Source organism: Acanthochromis polyacanthus, chromosome 3, assembly GCF_021347895.1.
Source record: "Acanthochromis polyacanthus isolate Apoly-LR-REF ecotype Palm Island chromosome 3, KAUST_Apoly_ChrSc, whole genome shotgun sequence".
NCBI classification, from domain to species: domain Eukaryota; kingdom Metazoa; phylum Chordata; class Actinopteri; family Pomacentridae; genus Acanthochromis; species Acanthochromis polyacanthus.
In genome coordinates this window covers 42,831,557-42,852,521 of record NC_067115.1, presented here as the reverse complement: position 1 = coordinate 42,852,521, position 20,965 = coordinate 42,831,557, and the positions used below count along the sequence as shown (strand labels likewise).

Sequence of the window (20,965 nt, the reverse complement as noted above, 5' to 3'; positions counted from 1 at the left end):
ATCTGTACGATGGGAAGCCTTTAAGGCATACATTAGAGGGCAAATCATTAGCTTTACAAGTACTCAAAGTAAGAAACAAAAAACAGAAATACCAAAATTAGAGAAAGACATAAAATTTTTAGAAACCGATATGAATAAGAATGATGACCCAATTAAACAAAAACAATTACTCGCTCTTCGAGCAGAATATAAAAAAAACAACAAGCGAGAAAGTAGCAAAAAGCTTATTATGGTTAAATCGGGCCTTTTATGACCAAGGGGAAAAGGCAGGTAAACTGTTAGCATGGAGAATTAAAAAAATAAATCTGAAAGAGCTATTAATAGCATAAAAGAACAATCAGGAGATTTTACAAATGTTCATCAAGATATCAACAATGCATTTAAAGAATTCTACCAAATGCTGTATAAGAGAGAATGCGTTCCCGCCCCTAATGATAGAGATACCTTTCTTGATCAACTTCAGTTTCAAGCTCTTACAGATAAGGCCAAGGGAGATTTAGATGGTGATATAACTGTACAAGAAATATTGCAAGCAATTAAAAGTATTACTTCAGGTAAAGCCCCGGGACCTGATGGCCTGCCTATAGAATTTTATAAAACCTTTCAGAAGCAGTTATTAACTCCACTTCTAGAAATGTTTAATGAGTCATTTGATAATGGCATTCTGCCTCCAACTTTGAGATTGGCTACAATAATTCTTATTTTAAAACCAGGTAAAATACCAACTGAGTGCACATCATATAGACCAATCGGCCTATTGGGAGTAGACACAAAAATTTTATGTAAAATACTTGCTAAAAGGTTAGACCCATATATTCCATCTTTAGTACATAGTGATCAAAACAGATTTGTTAAAAGTCGCCAAGGATTTCATAACATTAGAAGAGTTTTGAACATAATCAGCTTCAATAGTAATTTTAGAGATATGGCACTACTGTCTTTGGATGGGAGACAAGCATTTGATAGAATCGAATGGCCTCATCTGTTCAATGTGCTGCCGAGATATGGACTGGGAGGAAAATTTTTAAAATGGATGCAGCTGCTATACACCAGCCCAGCGGCATGTGTGATGAGCAATAACAATTTATCAAGTCAAATAACCCCGTCAGGGTTGGCCATTGTCTCCGCTATTTTTTATTTGGCCGTTGAACCATTAGCTATGTCAATTAGAAATGAAATTAATATGTCGGGAATAACTACTAGAGATCAAGAACATAAAATATCGTTATATGCAGACGACGTAATACTCTTTCTGTCAAAACTATCAACCTGTATTCCAACAGTATTACATTTAATTCATAAATTTGGTCAGTTTTCTGGATATAATATTAATGATACAAAATCTTTCATTCTTTTTCTTAATAAGGAAGAAAGGAACACTCCAGTCATAAAATCACCATTTGTTAATGCGAAAGAAGGTTTTATTTATCTTGGATTTAAGATTACCCCTCAAATTAATACAATTGTTAAAGCAAATTATGACCCACTGATGGTCGATGTGCGTGAATCGCTTGAAAAGTGGTCAACAATGCCTATATCAATGATAGGCCACATCAATTTAATTAAGATGACTATTCTTCCCAAATTTTTATACCTGTTTCAATCACTTCCACTACCACTGCCAAAATCCCTTTTTAAAGAAGCCACTAGTATTTTTTGCAGATTCATCTGGAACAACAGAAAATCTAGACTTAGGCTTAAACTGCTGTATCCACCATATGACCGGGGTGGTTTACAGGTGCCAAATTTACAATGGTATTACTGGGCTGCTCAGCTTCGTTACACTATGTTTTATTTTTTGACACAGTCTCCTCCTGCATGGGTAACAACTGAACAAGCAATATCTGAACTTCCATTAAGCCTATATTTTTATTCAGCGGACTCTAAAATTTTAAAAAGAAAAAAACAGCAAATCCCTTCTTAAAAAATTCCATTGACATATGATTTAAGGCTCACAAACATATTGGTGATACACCTGCTATTTCCCAATTTTCTCCCATTTGGGGAAATATGCAGTTTACTCCAGGCAGGGCAGATGGTGGTTTTAAAATTTGGGCTAACAAAGGTGTACAGAAAGTTGGGGACTTGTATGAACATGGTACTTTATTAACCTTTAATAATCTCCAATTGAAGTTTTCAATTCCCTCAAAACATTTTTTTAAGTACCTACAACTAAAAAAATTTCTCTCCTCAAAACACTGATGCTCTGCATGAACCACCGCTATCATGCCTGGAAGATATCACGATAAAACATGGGCATGGGAAACGACCAATTTTATATTATATGCAACACTTGTCTCATATGAGAAGGAGTCTAGTGTTGATAGGAGGAAGGCCTGGAGTGTAGATATTAAAGAAGAGATTGAATAAGCTGAGTGGGGAGCAGCTTGCTTAAAAGCTCAAACACAACCAATTAATACAAGAATGAAACTTTTTCAACACAAATGGCTGATGAGAACGTACATTACACCAGAAAAACTCAACAAATGGTACCCAGAGACTCCAGACACATGTGAAATGTTTGACTGAGAAAGGCACGCTAATTCATTGTGTATGGGAATGTCCTAAATTGATAACTTTTTTGAAAACAGTTGTGCGCACTTTGAGTGAAATTACAAATGTAGAAGTACCTTGTATTGCAAAGCTTTGTATTTTGGGGATATATCCTGATAACTTTTCTGTTAGTACCAAACATAAGACAATAATCAATTTTAGCCTCCTGCAGGCCAGAAGGATGATTGCTTTATCTTGGAAAGAGACTGAACTATCCCCGGTACAGTCCTGGCTGAGAGAGATGGCATTATGTGTTTCAATGGAAAAGTTAACCTACATAATTAGGGGTAAAGCACAAGAATTCGAAGATGTGTGGACACCTCTAATGGACTTTCTCAAGAAATGATTAAATATTTTTGGAAGGATATTGAGTGTGACCATTGATTTAATTTTATTAGTATTTGTTTTTTGTTTTTTCTTAGTTTGTCTTTGTCTTTTGTATTGTTTAAGTTCAGGTGTATGTCATTGTTTAAACTGTGTGCTTCTTTTTGTCTGTTTTTGTTTTGTCTTATTTTTGTTTTGAAAATTAATAAAACATATTGTAAAAAAACAAAACAACAACAACATGGCCAAGAAAACACTGTTTAAACTTGTGGGGAACGAAATGAGGTCCCCAGAAGTGACATTGTTTTCGGTTTTCCTACATTTGTGGGGACACTTGGTCCCCACAAGTATAGCCAGCACCTGACCACACACACACACACACACACACACACACACACACACACACACACACACACACACACGTACGTGTGTGTGTCTTGCTATCATTGTGGGGACATACCATTGACTCCCATTCCTATCTAACCCCTAACCTTAACCAAACCCTAACCCTAACCAAAACAATGGCTGACCCTAAAGAAACGTTTTTGCACTTTTACTTTTTTCAGTAACAACAACATGGCCAAGAAAACACTGTTTAAACTTGTGAGGACCGAAATAAGGTCCCCACAAGTGACATAGTTTTCGATTTTCCTACAGTTGTGGGGACATTTAGTCCCCACAATATAGCAAAAACATGGACACACACACACACACACACACACACACACACACACACACGTTCACCCACTCTCACCACTGACTGTAAGGAGATATGGCATGACACTGACGATTGTGGAAAACGCCTCCAGACATTTTCTTCCAGCTGAATGTCTCTGATTTCTCTCTGGTTTGTTTGTATCAGGATGGAGCAGCAGAAATCAGATTCTCCTGAACCCAGCTGGGTGTCCATGAAATCTGACCACTCTATGGGTCATCCTGTTGTCTTCAAAGATGGAAAATCTGCTGCTGGAAGGTAAGAACTTGAAACCGAACTCTGTTCTTCTGTGACTCTCCTGAGAAGAGGAGTCCAATCTGGGTCCAGAAATTCATAGTAGAGGAGGGTGTTACCACAACATTTTAGTTTGATCTGATGTCCAACGTAGCTAAACTACTCTTAATGAATAACACTGCAATAGTTTAAAATCAGAAACACCACCTGATAAATTATCTGAAATTCATCATTTCATTGTGACTGATTTTGATCATCAGCTCCTCATTTATCTTCTACACAGTAAAGACTCCTTCTTCCTCTGAATGGAGATCAGCAGCTGCTTCTTATTTTATCTCTGGAGGAACTTCAACTCATCACTTTAAAAATTAATCATTAATAATTATGAATAAGTCAAATGTGATGTTTCCTCCGCAGAGTTGTGCAGCAGATCTCAGAGGTTCCCAGAACTCCATCTGACCAGCAGCATCAAACTGACCTGGACTCCATATTTATGGTATGTACATGAAAAAAGGACCTTTCACTGTGCACTACAGGAGAACAGATGAAGTTCTGAAGGATCCTTCAGGTCCAAACAGTTTCCATGCTGCTGTGTTCAGACCATGAACCGCTCTAAATCTAATGATCCACTGATCTTTCTGTTCCAGATGCTGGAAGACAACATGGTGACTTTTGTAAAGACGGAGCTGAAGAAGATCCAGAATGTTCTGAGTCCAGATTACCTAGAATGCTCAGAGAGACAGAGGGAGGATGAAGATCTGGGGAGCAGCAGAGACATGTTTCAGCAAATCACAGTGTTCTTCCTGAGGAGGATGAAGCAGGAGAAGCTGGCTGACCATCTGCAGAACAGTAAGAGGTTTACTGTAAAGACTAAACCTGGTGGATCAACATTTACTAAGGTCTCCAAATATGATCATTTTATTATTATACTGAGAGAAGAGGAAAAAAAGAATGTGCAAGGTTAACATTTTAAGGACCTTTTTAAGTTTGTGAAGGACATGTTTAATCAGGACAAAGAAGGGCTACTGAGATTGACATATTCAGAGGAGAATAGGAACTAAGGCCTTGTACAATTAGCCTATCTCAAAGCCGGTATACATGGTGGCATAATCAAGTGCTGAGAAGCTTAGCTGCAGGAATTATAGACAGGAGAAAGCTGGTGAATTTTGGAGATTCTAGTAAGGAGAGGTTAGTGGTGAAATTAGTTGCAGGTACTTGTAGGTACTTGTTGTTCCCCGAGAAATAGTGTGTACTAATCTAAGGCCAGATATTGTTTTGTGGTCTGTGAGTGAAAAGTCCCGTGGGAACATTCAGTGGACGGAGCTTATGTGAGGAAGAAGGCTAGATATGCAACCTTGAAGACAGAAGCTGAGCAGAGGGGATGGAAAACCAGAGTACGCCCAGTTGAAGTGGGGTGTAGGGGCTTTGTTGCAGGATCAGCTGTTTCACTTTTGAGGGAGTTGGGAGTACAGGGGCCGAATCTTAGGAAGACGGTAAGGGACATGGTAGAGGAGGCTGCTAGATTCAGTCAGTGGATATGGGTTAGGAGAAATAATAATAGTTGGGGGGTGAAATAGGGGTGAGGAGGGTGTAGAGGGAGGAAGAGGACAAGCCTTCTCCTTCACTCTGTTTTTCCCGCCTTCCTTTCCCTCCCTCAAAGGGCAGAGATCCAGGAAGAGGAAGTGTAGATAAAGTGGGGAAGGGGCCTGTTAGAGTCTCTCTGGGACCATCTCAGGTAAGTCTGTGGTGGAAGGTCGTGGCTGTTAGTGATGGCTGATGGAGGCTTTGTTGAAGCGTGCAATCAAGCGTTTGGCTTTTGTGTACAATTTTCATAAATATTCAACCTGAAGGTGTGTTGTATATATTGTCCCAATTTCAGGTGTTTTGGAATTACTGCATGTGAGAAATTAATTGCTGAAAATGACCAACAACACCAGAAATCTGACATTTAATTCAAAACAGGGAACTTCCTGTTGGGTTTCAAGATTGGCTCCAAGAGACTTTTTTGTTCACACTGATGTGCTATATATGCTTACCAACTTTCGACGCAGGTTAATCTTGCCGTGGAGGCTATTCTTTAAAATGCTGCAGGGGGCGCTATGGCACATGCTGTGAATGTATTTTGCCATTTTGATGTGATCAGGGCAGGACTGTGATTAAACATGTGAAGTCTGAGGTAGATTGGAGCATGTAGAGGATAGTTACACAGCAGTTCATGTTTCATGGAGAAGCATCAAAATTCTGGAGGCCGCCATGGTGACACCTTTTGGCTTGCACAGGAACTTTTAATAACTTTTGATCATTATACTGTGTTGTATTTATGGGCTAAATTTGAAGATTCTAAGAGTAACCCCTTAGGAGGAGTTTGTTCTCAAAAATGAAAAAAAATGCAAAATTTGTCCAATTAATTCAAAATGGTGGTCTTTCTGTTGGGTTTATAGTATGACTCCAGGAGGCTTTTTTGTGTGTCCTGGTGTTCTCTATATGCCTGCCGAATTTGGTGGATGTTGGTGAAACATGCTGTGGGGGCTGTTTATTAAAAATACTGTAGGGGGTGCTATAGCACATGCAGTGCCAAGAAGCATACAGTGTCCTTCCTTGGGTCAACAGTGATGTGTGTGGTAATTTTGGTGAGCTGCTGAGCATTGTAAACCTGTGAAAAAGTACTTTGTTTGTCACGGCAACAACACGTTGCCATGACAACAGTATTGTATCAAATGTCAAAATCTTCACACTGTGGCATTGTCAGGGGGTGAAGAATCAGCTGACCAATTTTCAGAAAGATATGAAAAAGTTTGGAGCAATGGTGTGTCCAAATGTAGTTTCTGTACTTCTTGTTACCAATAGGTGGTGCTACAACTTTTACTAAATTTTTGAGCCTGGTTGTTCTCTGACTGGGCCTGGTCAGGATCAGGATTTGCTGAGATATAAACATTTTAGTAGTCTTGACGAGACATCGAAATTTGCCACTCCACCACAAACACGCTTTTTGATGACAAGCCACCATTTTCACTGTGAATCATCATCAACATATTTAGGTTTATGTCACCATATTTCAGGTGAATCTGTGCAACAGGCTAAGAACAGTACATCAAAGTGTACAAAAACATATTTTCTGTTCCCAGCAGGCGGTGCTTGACTGTGAATGTATTCCATCATTTGGATGTGATGAGGGCAGGTCTTTGATACATGCAAAGTTTCAGGCAGATTGGAGCATGTTCAGGGCATTTACACAGCATCTGATGTTTCATGGCGAATGATCAAAATTCCACAGGTTGCCATGGCCACGCCTTTTGACTTTGAAGGAAGATTTTAATAACTTTTGTTTATTAAGGCCTGCTGTATGTGCTGGCCAAATTAATTCAATTCAATTCAATTCAATTTTATTTATATAGCATCAATTACAGTCAAACTGTCTCAAGACGCTTTACAGAACCCATATGCCTGACCCCCCAGAGCAAGCTCAAAGGCGACAGTGGCAAGGAAAACACCCTTTTAACAGGGAAGAAACCTCGAGCAGAACCCGGCTCTATATAGGGGGGACCCATCTGTCTGCTGGCCGGGCGGGTTGAGAGGGACTGAGGAGGGCAAGGGGGAGGGATGGGAGGAGAGGGAGGAGTGGGAAAGCAAGGAAAGTACAACACACATTTGGATACATGCATGACAAGATATGTGACACAAACAAAGTATAAGCTAACATTGAAAACTGACTCATAATTTACGCTTATGATGTACGGCTCTGACATTCAACATACTACATATATAGCTAGCAGGAAAATTCAAACAGTATGTAGATTAGCATAACAAGTATAGTGAGGGTGATGCAGAGCTGACTGGTGGAAAAGGGGAGCTCGAAGCGGAGGGCTGGAGGAAGGTCAGCAGCAGCATCCCACAGTGGACATGATGGAGACGAGACCAGTTGGTGGAACATCGACCGCAGATCTGAAGCATCCAGCTCTGATCCTTCAGATTAGAGTTGAGTTGGAGCTTTCCCCTAGGAGGAGTTCGCTCTAGAAAAAATCAAAAATGGCCAAAATCTGACATTCGAAGCCAAATAGCTCACTTCTTGTTGGATTTGGTAAATGGCTGTCGCTGACTTTTTTTCAGCCTGATGTGATGCATATATGTATAAAATATGGTAGTTGTAGGTGAAACATGTTGCCCGTGGGAAAGTGTAGGGGGTGCTATGGAGCCATTTTGCCACACACCTTCACAATTCCTTTAAACTATATCATTTTTTGCCAGTTCTGGTGCATCTGGAAATTTTCATGAGTTTTTCAGCATGATTAGGCTAGGGCTGGACCCGAACATCCCGAATATCTGAATATTTGTTCGCTACGGTGGTATCCAGATATTAATTTTGGTAATATTCAGCATTACGGTCTTCCCTCCACCTTCGGCCCACATCGGCTCATATCGGCTCATCCCGTGGTGTGATCACATAAACACATATACATATGTCTATTACATATACATATATGTCTATGTGATCACCCCCTCCTCCCCCCAGACGAAAACAGGAATATTCGGAGCTCGTCTCTTACCTTCGCCTTTGGCCCACTTCAGCTCATCCCGCCGTGTTCGGCTCATCTCGGCTCATCCATTCCTGTTTGTTACCACCACCCGAATGGCTGGGTGGCTGCCGACTCTGACGTCACGCTTCACTTTGTTGCATAAACACAAGGCAAGATGCGGAAGACCTCCGCTGTTTGGGAATTCTTTAGTTTAACTGAAGACAAAACGAAGGCAGTGTGCAAAATTTGTATCCAGGAGACCAGACGAATGGATCCAAATACTCAGGCGGGTCTCCTCTGGATCCGAATATTCGGGCCGTCTCTGCCCCTTGGGACCGTCAGTGCCAGTGTCAGATAGAAAATTGACCCCCATGGAAAAGTGACCCGTGGGTCATTTTTCTATTACAGAATTCTGACACCTCCCCCCCATGGAAAAGTGACCCATCCCCAATTATTCTGTAAAAAATTATTTAAACACAATATTTTTCAATATTGCAATAATAATTATATATAATAATAATATATAAGATTATCGGAAAAATCATGAGGGCCAGTACTTTATAGCATATAAGAGAGACTGGATGAAAACTTTACAACACATTATTGAAAATAATGATTTTATTTACAAATTCACAAAACATTAAATAACTAGCATAATACATAGTGGGGTCACTATTATATAGCATGGAAAAGTGACCTAGGTTACAAAACATCACATAGAACTAGCATAATACATAGTGGGGTCAATATTCTATAGCATGGAAAAGTGACCTAGGTCAGTGGTCCCCAACCCCCGGGCCATGGACCGGTACCGGTCCGTTGGTCAATTGGTACCGGGCCGCACAGAAAAAATGCATAACTTACATTATTTCCGTATTATTTATTATCTGATTCTGGACGATGTTTTATTTTTTAAAATTAAAATTGATTCTCTCCTCCACATCTGTCTGTGACTCACTGATGTACTTTTTTCGCATTTCATCAGTGAAATGACATTTGCGTTTCCTGCCTGTCAGCCTGCGAGTGAGTAAGTGAGTGAGTGTGGAGTGTGGAGCGCCTCTGTACTGATTTGTGGATGAATAAATTCACGTTCCGGGGTTCGGCTCAAACTCCGCCTCTCAGAGCGTGTTTCTAAAGGAACCATTCAACGTGAATGATAAATACACTGGTCTGTGATGCGCTCAAGCTAGGCAAGATCAAAAACCCGGACATTTCAAGGACTTTATAAACGCCGACCGGACAGGCTGGACAGCGTCTCAAAAGAGGACATGTCCGGGCAAAAGAGGACGTATGGTCACCCTAGCCGGTGGTATCATTTTATATTGTATTTATCCGCCACACCGGTCCGTGAATATATTGTCTGACATTAAACCGGTCCGTGGCGCAAGAAAGGTTGGGGACCGCTGACCTAGGTTACAAAACATCACATAGAACTAGCATAATACATAGTGGGGTCAATATTCTATAGCATGGAAAAGTGACCTAGGTTACAAAACATCACATATAACTAGCATAATACATAGTGGGGTCAATATTCTATAGCATGGAAAAGTGACCTGGGTTGCAAAACATAAGTAATATAAACACAAGTTTAAATACTTTATTCAACTTACCCTGGCTACTTGTAGACTGTTGAGAAAAGCACATATGCTGTCAAATTCACTGGATTCCATTCTGCTGAAGCTGATCGGCAGATTACTACTACTCAGTCCCTTCAGGAATTCGCGATGTTGCATTCATGCGAATTCAACCAATCTCTGCGAATTTTGTGCGGCCTTGCAATTTTGTCAAATCACCGCAACTTTCCTGCAATTTTGGCCCGCCTCCCGTGAGTTCCACCAATCAGAGCAGTCCCCAGCGCAAACCTAATGCACGTACGTCACCGAATTCACTGCCTTGTTTATGGTTTGAAGATGCAGACGTGCAATAATAATGTCTCTCATTTACCAACAAAAATTACTGCTGAAGACCGTGATAAACAATTAATTCACTGATGTTCTTCACCAAAGCGGACCTAAACTGTTTTACACCCGTGCAATACTGTGGTGGAATACAAAAAAAGAAAAAAAAATCATCGATTGATACACTTAAAAAAAACAAACACGAAACATAGAACGGCTGAAATGATCAGACAACAGACCACATAAATCACCATGATGGAAACTGTTCCATCCAGATCCGTTAGAGCACTGAAAGAATGAGGAGGTAAATTCGATTAATTATTCCACCAAAGAACACGGTGGTGTTATGTGACGATCAGCGTGTGTGAATCCTTCCTCTGTTACCAACATCACTCAAAAACAGACTCGGGGATTTAAATGAAATTTTCAGGGTCGGTCAGAAATGACACAAGGACCAAATGATTAGACTTCGGCAGTGATACAGCTTAAAATTTGGATCCTTTGTTAAGGATTCATAGCGGCACAGTGTCTGATGGCGGCACGGTAACCATGGCAACAGGTGAACGCTGCACAGCGGCCTGCTGACGATCACATGTGATCCTACAACAAATCTACCACTGTGGACGTATCGGAAATGATACAAGGAACAGTTGATTAAATTGTGGGGGTGTTTGAGTCCCATCAATTCCCGTCGCCCACTACATATTTAGGTCACGCGATTAGGTATGTACACATGCAGAACACGCACCTGTCTTGGTGGAGGACTGCGCTCTCTCAGTGCTCTTCTTGTTAGTTGACGTGACAAGCCATGAGCGTGTGTGTGTGAACACGTGTCTGCCAGGATGTGAAATTAACTTTTTAAGCCACTGACAGATATGTCCGAATATGATTCATTCCATAGTAAATTATCATTTTGTGCCCCAAATCTACCAACCACGCCATCTTAAACCAGTATCTGGCTGCTGCTAATGTCCCACCGTGGTGTGCCAGCTTTTGTGGAAATGGGTTGGAATGCAAAATAATTAATTTCGGAATAAATATTGTCAATTGCAATGTTGAAACATGTTCTACAAGCTGGAAAAAAATGCAGATTTTTAGCAATTCTCACCGTCTCCTGCAATTTCATCACAATAAATAAGCTCAAAACATCGCTGTCATATTTGCAGATTTTGAAATTAATATGGATTAATCTGATATATATACACACGTGGACAAAATTGTTGGTACCCCTCAGTTAAAGAAGGAAAAACCCACAATTCTCACTGAAATCACTTGAAACTCACAAAAGTAACAATAAATATAAATTTATTGAAAATTAAATAATCAAAATCAGCCATTACTTTTGAATTGTTGATTAACATAATTATTGAAAAAGACAAACTAATGAAATAGGGCTGGACAAAAATGATGGTACCCATAACTTAATATTTTGTTGCACAACCTTTTGAGGCAATCACTGCAATTAAACGATTTCTGTATTTGTCAATGAGCGTTCTGCAGCTGTCAACAGGTATTTTGGCCCACTCCTCATGAGCAAACAGCTCCAGTTGTCTCAGGTTTGATGGGTGTCTTCTCCAAATGGCATGTTTCAGCTCCTTCCACATATGTTCAATGGGATTCAGATCTGGGCTCATAGAAGGCCACTTTAGAATAGTCCAACGCTTTTCTCTCAGCCATTCTTGGGTGTTTTTGGCTGTGTGTTTTGGATGGTTGTCCTGTTGGAAGACCCATGACCTGCGACTGAGACCAAGCTTTCTGACACTAGGCAGCACATTTCTCTCCAGAATGCCTTGATAGTCTTCAGATTTCATCGTACCTTGCACACTTTCAAGACACCCTGTGCCAGATGCAGCAAAGCAGCCCCAAAACATTACTGAGCCTCCTCCATGTTTCACCGTAGGGACAGTGTTCTTTTCTTCGTATGCGTGGTTTTTGAGTCTATGAACATAGAGTTGATGTGCCTTACCAAAAAGCTCCAGTTTGGTCTCATCTGTCCAAAGGACATTCTCCCAGAAGCTTTGTGGCTTGTCAACATGCATTTTTGCAAATTCCAGTCTGGCTTTTTTATGAGTTTTTTTCAGCAGTGGTGTCCTCCTTGGTCGTCTCCCATGAAGTCCACTTTGGCTCAAACAACGACGAATGGTGCGATCTGACACTGATGTACCTTGGCCTTGGAGTTCACCTTTAATTTCTTTGGAGGTTGCTCTGGGCTCTTTGGATACAATTCCAACGATCCGTCTCTTCAATTTGTCATCAATTTTCCTCTTGCGGCCACGTCCAGGGAGGTTGGCTACTGTCCCGTGGGTCTTGAACTTCTGAATAATATGAGCCACTGTTGTCACAGGAACTTCAAGCTGTTTACCTTTAAGATGTTTGTCTATAATTTTTTTTCGGATGTCCTGGGACAATTCTCTCCTTCGCTTTCTGTTGTCCATGTTCAGTGTGGTACACACCTTTTCACCAAACAGCAGGGTGACTACTTGTCTCCCTTTAAATAGGCAGACTGACTGATTATGAGTTTGGAAACACCTGTGATGTCAATTAAATGACACACCTGAGTTAATCATGTCACTCTGGTCAAATAGTTTTCAATCTTTTATAGAGGTACCATCATTTTTGTCCAGGCCTGTTTCATTAGTTTGTTTTTTTTAAATAATTATGTTAATCAACAATTCAAAAGTAATGGCTGTTTTTGATTATTTAATTTTCAATAAATTTTTATTTATTGTTACTTTTGTGAGTTTCAAGTGATTTCAGTGAGAATTGTGGGTTTTTCCTTCTTTAACTGAGGGGTACCATACATATATATATATATATATATATATATATATATATATATATATATATATATATATATATTGCAGGAAGAAAACTTCTATCACATACATACATACATATAGAAATGTACTTTGTAGAATGTTCATTAACATATGTAATTATAGGCTATGATCGTGAAAAGATGTTTTTTCTAGTAAGTATAGCAGAACATTTTTATTAGCAAAATTTAAAATTTCATATAGGGGGTCACAATTCTATGGGGCTTTTCTAGTATAGAAAACTGACCCGGGGTCAGAATTCTATATAGAAAAGTGACCCGGGGGTCAGATTTCCATGGGGTCAGATTTCTATATGACACCTGTCCTCAGCACCGTTGGTGCTCGGACCCTAATGAATGACACTAAATACCAATCTCCTATCCCAGAACACACTTGATCCCGCCAAGTGATTCATATAATAAACCGAACCAATCAGGTGATTCGAAGCAGTTGAGTGGGTCACTCAAGTGAGTCAAACGTCACAAGTCACGCGACCAAAACGCGTGTCAGCATAGTGGCTCGATACGTTTGTTTCATGAGCTACCACACATGTCGGAGCCTTGGGTGTCAGAGGACCATCACTAGTGGCTGTGTCTGTATTTTTTTTGTTTTTTCTTTTTAGATAGCATTAGCCATTTGAAGTTAGCAATTGGTACTTGTATCTATGATGAATTCTGCCTGTATAGTCTCTCTGAGCTTGCCTGAAGTAGGAAAGTATTTTAACTATTAGCAGTTAGCATTAGCATGTTGCGCTGGCAAGTTTGATGGGCTGACTTGTATAATTTTTTATGTCAGTGGTAAGTTTGCTTTGCACATTGTAGTAGTCTTGCAGCTAGCAACAGCATTTAGAGTTAGCACTAGCAAGTTTGGGAAGTCTATATATATAGTTTCTTTGTCACTTTTTAACAGTTGGCACTCGGTATTTAGCATCTTGCACTAGCTAACTGGTAGCATCAGCACTGGTCACTACATGGAGCAACTCCTAAACAGGCCTGGGTCAGTTGAACGTGGCAGTGCTGTTTAGATTGTGTAGGAGCAGTGTCAACTGGCACTAGAAGGGGTGAACCTGAGACGCCAGAGTTCACCGCCTAGCCTCCTGGAGGTGTTGTGGGACTAAACAGGTAAAACACCATTGAAGGGAAGTTTCCACCTGATGACCCCCAGAGATGTGTTAGGAATCACTGTTCACTGGTGTGTATAGTGATGGGTCAGGGATCCTAGGGCCTTCATTGAGGGCTCATCCTCTTTGTTTGGTGCACAAGTGTCTTGTGTTTAAATCAACACATTCTGTAGGAGGAAAAACTGTCCTGTGGACTTTGTTGAAATGTTTGTTGAAACAGAAGTTCCATTTCCATCCATCCATCCATTTTCCTCGGCATATCCGGGGCCGGGTCGCGGGGGCAGCAGGCGAAGCAGGTCGTTCCAGACGTCCCTCCCCCCAGCGACATTTTCCAGCTCTTCCTAGGGGATCCCGAGGCGTTCCCAGGCCAGACGAGATATATAATCTCTCCAGCGAGTTCTGGGTCTGCCCCGGGGTCTCCTCCCAGACGGACGTGCTCGGAAAACCTCCAGAGGAAGTCTTCCTGGAGGCATCCGAATCAGGTGGCCAAACCACCTCAACTGGCTCCTTTCGATGCGAAGGAGCAGCGGCTCTACTCTGAGCTCCCTCCGGATGTCTGAGCTCCTCACCCTATCTCTAAGGCTGAGCCCAGCCACCCTATGGAGGAAGCTTATTTCGGCCGCTTGTATCCGCGATCTTGTTCTTTCGGTCACTACCCAAAGCTCATGACCATAGGTGAGGGTTGAAATGTAGATGGACTGGTAAATCGAGAGCTTCGCCTTACGGCTCAGCTCCCTCTTCACCACGATGGCTCGGTACAACGTCCGCATTACTGCTGACGCCGCACCAATCCGCCTGTCCATCTCTCGCTCCATTTTCCCATCACTCGTGAACAATATCCTGAGATACTTAAACTCCTTCACTTGGGGAAGCAACTCCCCCCCAACCCGGAGGAAGCACTCCACTGGTTTCCGGCAGAGAACCATGGCCTCGGACTTGGAGGTGCTGATCCGCATCCCTGCCGCTTCACATTCGGCTGCAAACCGCTCCAGTGCGTGCCGGAGGTCATGGTATGAGGACGCCAACAAAACCACATCATCCGCAAAAAGCAGAGAAGCGATCCTGAGGCTCCCAAACCGAAAACCCTCCCCACCACGACTGCGCCTTGAAATCCTGTCCATGAAAACCACAAACAGGATTGGAGACACGGGGCAGCCCTGGCGGAGTCCAACACCCACCGGAAACGTGTCTGACTTAATGCTGAGTATGCGGACACAGCTCTCACTTTGGTTGTACAGGGACCGAACGGCCCGTAACAACGAGCCTCAGACCCCATACTCCCGTAGTGCCCCCCACAAAGCAGAAGTTACTGATGCTAATACTGAATTAACATACATATTATTGATACTTTATTGCATTAATATCCAGGTGATTAACACTTGCGCATTATTATCTAGCTTACTGATAATTTTGTTCAGTAATATCCAGTTTCCTGACTCTCTGTATGTTAGCATTCAGGTTATTGGTACTTTTGTATGTATACAACGTTTTTATACATTATTCCATCAATATCCACATTATGTTTATTTGTCTGTTCATTTCCAAATTAATTAACTTTACCAATACTGTTTATTATATTTTCATTCAGAACTTGCTGCTGCAGTTTGTGGACGTGAACTTAAATGTGGTCTGAAGACGAAGTTCCAGAGAGTGTTTGAGGGCATCGCTAAAGCAGGACAGCCGACCCTCCTGAATGAGATCTACACAGAGGTGTATATCACAGAGGGAGGGACTGCAGAGGTCAATGATGAACATGAGGTCAGACAGATTGAAGCAGCATCCAGGAAAGCAAACAGAGCAGAAAGAAGCATCAGACCAGAAGACATCTTTAAAGGCTCACCTGGAAGAGATGGACCAATCAGAACAGTGATGACAAAGGGAGTGGCTGGCATCGGGAAAACAGTGTTAACACAGAAGTTGACTCTGGACTGGGCTGAAGACAAAAGCAACCAGGACATCCAATTCATGTTTCCATTGACTTTCAGAGAGCTGAATGTGCTGAAAGAGAGAAAGTTGAGCTTGGTGGAACTTGTTCATCACTTCTTCAGTGAGACCAAAGCAGCAGGAATCTGCAGCTTTGAAGACTTCCAGGTTGTGTTGATCTTTGACGGTCTGGATGAGTGTCGCCTTTCTCTGGACTTCCACAACAATGATGTTAGAGAGTCCACCTCAGTGGATGTGCTGCTAACAAACCTGATCAGGGGGAAGCTGCTTCCCTCTGCTCGCCTCTGGATAACCACACGACCTCCAGCAGCCAATCAGATCCCTCCTGACTGTGTGGACATAGTGACGGAGGTCAGAGGGTTCACTGACCCACAGAAGGAGGAGTACTTCCGGAAGAGATTCAGAGATAAGAAAAAGGCCAGCAGCATCATCTCCCACATGAAGAAGTCACGAAGCGTCCACATCATGTGCCACATCCCAGTGTTCTACTGGATTACTGCTACAGTTCTGGAGGACCTGCTGAGAAGCAGAGAGGGAGGAGATCTGCCCAGAACCCTGACTGAGATGTTCATCCACTACCTGGTGGTTCAGGCCAAAGTCAAGAAGGTCAAGTATGATGGAGGAGCCGAGACAGATCCACACTGGAGTCCAGACAGCAGGAGGATGATTGAGTCTCTGGGAAAACTGGCTTTTAATCAGCTGCAGAGAGGAAACCTGATCTTCTATGAGTCTGACCTGACAGAGTGTGGCATCGATCTGGAAGCAGCCTCAGTGTACTCAGGAGTGTTCACACAGATCTTCAAAGAGGAGAGGGGGCTGTACCAGGACAAGGTATTCTGCTTCGTCCATCTGAGTGTTCAGGAGTTTCTGGCTGCTCTTCATGTCCATCAGACCTTCATCAACTCTGGAATCAATCTGCTGGAAGAACAACAAACTGCATCCAAGAAGCTGAAAGTGTTTCAAAACAAACCTAAACTACACCATCTCCACCAGAGAGCTGTGGACGTGGCCTTACAGAGTCCAACTGGACACCTGGACTTGTTCCTGCGCTTCCTCCTGGGTCTGTCACTGCCAACCAATCAGAATCTCCTACGAGGTCTGCTGACACACACAGGAAGAAGCTCACAGACCAATCAGAAACCAGTGGAGTACATCAAGAAGAAGATTGGTCAGGATCAGTCTGCAGAGAGAAGCATCAATCTGTTCCACTGTCTGAATGAACTGAAGGATGTTTCTCTGGTGGAGGAGATCCAACAGTCCCTGAGATCAGGACGTCTGTCCACAGATAAACTGTCTCCTGCTCAGTGGTCAGCTCTGGTCTTCATCTTACTGTCATCAGGAGAAGATCTGGAGGAGTTTGACCTGAAGAAGTTCTCAGCTTCAGAGGAGGCTCTTCTGAAGCTGCTGGTGGTGGTCAAAGCCTCCAACAGAGCTGTGTAAGTTCAAACTTTACTGTCCAGAATAATTGAGGATGAAATATTAATGTTGGTAAATGTTTTCTTTCGTTTCACTGATTCTTCAGACTGAGCAGATGCAACCTGACAGAGAGAAGCTGTGAAGTTCTGAACTCAGTCCTCAGCTCTGAGTCCTCCAGTCTGAAACTTCTGGACCTGAGGAACAACAACCTGAAGGATTCAGGAGTGAAGCTTCTTTCTGATGGACTAAAGAGTCCAAACTGTGAACTGGAAACTCTCAGGTCAGGATCTAACTGTTTCCTGTGCTTGCATTTACTTGAAGTATTTCCTAATTATTTGTACTGAAAATCTTTCCTTAGACTGAGCAGCTGTAATCTCTCAGAGAGAAGCTGTGAAGTTCTGAACTCAGTCCTCAGCTCTGAGTCCTCCAGTCTAAAACATCTGGACCTGAGGAACAACAACCTGAAAGATTCAGGAGTGAAGCTTCTTTCTGATGGACTGAAGAGTAAAAACTGTGAACTGGAAACTCTCAGGTCAGAAAAAAAATGTTTGTAAAGAATCATCTGGAAAATGCTATACTGAGCCTTTGTGTGTGTTTAGTCTGTCAGGTTGTCTGGTCTCAGAGGAAGGATGTTCTTCTCTGGTCTCAGCTCTGAGAATAAACCCCAACCATCTGAGAGAGCTGGACCTAAGCTACAACCATCCAGGAGAGTCAGGAAAGAAGCTGCTGTCAACTCTACAACAAGATCCAGACTGCAGACTGGAAACTCTCAGGTATGGACAGATGGACTCAGTACAGACAGATGGACTCAGTTCAGATAGATGGACTCAGTACAGACAGATGTACTCAGTACAGACAGATGGACAGATAGTGTCTCTGTTTCCTGCTGATATGAGTGGAGGTTTATGAAGCTGATTGTGACTTTGGTTCTTCTGCAGGTTGGATCATGGAGGAGCTCACAGACTGAACCCTGCTCTGAACAAGTGTGAGTGTCTTTGAAGCTTCATTCATGTTTTGTTTTCACTTTTATTGCTGTGACTCAACAATCAGCAGATGATTAACTGCAGCTCTGTTCTGTTTGTTCTCCATCAGATTCCTGTAAACTCACAGTCGACATGAACACAGTCAACAGAAAACTCAGACTGTCTGACAACAACAGGAAGGTGACAAATGTGAAGGAAGTTCAGTCGTATCCTGATCATCCAGAAAGGTTTGAGATCTGTCCTCAGCTGCTGTGTACAACTGCTCTGACTGGTCACGGTTACTGGGAGGTCCAGTGGAGAGGAGTGGTTCTAATATCAGTGAGTTACAGAGGAATCAGAAGGAGAGGATACAGTGGAGGTAGTCTGTTTGGATGGAATGATCAGTCCTGGAGTCTGATCTGCTCTGATGATGGTTACTATGTCAGACACAATAACATAAAAAGAGCCATCAGATCCTCCTTGGTCTCTCACAGAATAGGAGTTTATGTGGACATTCCTGCTGGACTTTTGTCCTTCTACAGTGTCTCTGATTCTCTGACACACCTCCACACCTTCAGCACCACCTTCACTAGACCTCTGCATCCAGGGTTTGGACTCTCCTCCGGTTCCTCAGTGTCTCTGGGTGATCTGTAGGTCTGAGAGTTTCAGAGAACAGAAACTCTACTGAGTGAAGATCATCTTCTGGTTCACCTTCATCTTCTCTGAACTGTGGAGCAGTTCATCACTCAAACATTCATCTGTGTAATTCCTGAAGTCACCTGATTTCTGATTTCATCATTTATCATCTGTAGATTCTCAGTCTTCCTGGTCCTGTTAATCCTCAGTTTTTCAGGAGAAGCGGCTAGACTTCTCTTTTTGATTCTTGTTTCTCCTTCATCCAAGAGTCTTCCTCATTTCTAACTGACTGGTGGAGAATCTCAGGTTTTTATTCTCAAACTAAAAACATTTGACTTAAGGTCCTTTAGTGACCCACAACTCGCCTGATGGAGGTGTTAATGGAGCTGAAACTGCCTGGTGAGGGATGTCAGGATGCATTCTAAGTACCTGATAAGTGGTGTCTTCAGGAAGCAAAAATAAAAGGCGAGTTTCATTCATCTGAAACACTCGATGTCATCAGTTATTCTATGAACTTGTTTCTAGTGAACTTTGTGCATAAAAGCAGTCGGATGGAAACTGAAAAATTGACGTCAACTATTATGTAAAATGAGTGTCTTTGTGGATGAATCATGATTCTTCTGTATCCTTTTTGTAATGACCACATTAACCATGTTTGATTAAAATAAGTAAAATCATTCAATCATCAGAATCAGTCTTTAACATTATTTTTCAGCAGTCTCCATAAACATGAATGCACTTGGTCCACCGATGTTAAACCTTCAGTATCTCAAGAAGAAGGTCACATCTTGAGCCTCCAGATCCACTAACAGCATATATGACTTTTAGTGACTACACAGTTATAATTACAGTTTAGGAAGCAGAAGTCTGATGGACCAGGTCTGGTGATTAAAGTTCATGGAGCAATGGTTCAAAGATGCATTTGACTGTTTCACCTGGTGCTGTGTGGACGGACTCATTGTTCTGGAGTAACAGCAGCAGCTCCGAGCTTTCCGCTCCTTATTTCTTTGATTGCTTTAGAAGTTTGAGTTGTTGTGGACACTGATTTAGAACACCATGTTGTCTGGTAGATTAGCCACCACCAGTTTATCAGTCTGAATTTAAAGTCCAGCGGGATCACTATTTTATTTAGTGGATAGCACCATCGCCCCACAACTAGAAGGTCCTGGTTTCAATCTAGTCCTTGGGTCTTTCTGTGTGGAATTTGTATGTTCTCCCTGTGTGGGTTCTCATCGGGTTGTCCAGCTTCCTCCCACAGTCCAAAGACTTGCTGAGTTTAACTGGTGATTCTAAATTGTCCGTAGGTGTGAATGTGAGTGTTTGGTTGTTTGTCTCTATGTGTAGCACTGTAATGGACTGTTACCTGTTCAGGTTTGTGCACCTGTAAATGTGATTTGTGCACCTAGAATTTCGATTTTGTGAATGTGTATTTTTGTGTTGTATTTGTGGGAAGAAAAAAATCGACACATACAAGAAATTATTTTACAAGTACACAGCTCATAGTGTGGGAAATCAGATTTGCTGATACACATACAAATTCAATGTACACAACTACAAATTCGATGTTACAGGTGCTCAAACATTTTGCACCTGAAATACCTCCATATTGCAACTGCTCTTGACTCAATATCTGTGTTTTCAAAGGCTTCAGGGCTAAAGCTGAATATTCAAAAATGCGAAATTCTTCCTATCCATACATGCCATTATAGTAATATCTCATCAATAAGGGTCAAACAAGAAGTTAAATATTTGGGTATACTGATTTCAAAAATGCTGTAAGGAGAGAAGCTGTTAATATTGCAGATCGGATAGTGGAGATGAAAAAAAGTC

General features: G+C 41.9%; 1 protein-coding gene across 1 annotated transcript; it reads left to right on the top strand.

Moving 5' to 3' along the window:
* Positions 1-4,473: 4,473 nt before the first annotated feature.
* Positions 4,474-19,817, top strand: LOC110971455 (NLR family CARD domain-containing protein 3-like). Its single transcript, XM_051945699.1, is given in 6 exon segments — positions 4,474-4,675; positions 15,766-17,557; positions 17,644-18,084; positions 18,086-18,310; positions 18,476-18,522; positions 18,630-19,817. Coding segments are annotated over 6 exon segments (3,231 nt in total). The 3' UTR covers positions 19,154-19,817.
* The last annotated feature ends 1,148 nt before the right edge of the window (positions 19,818-20,965 follow it).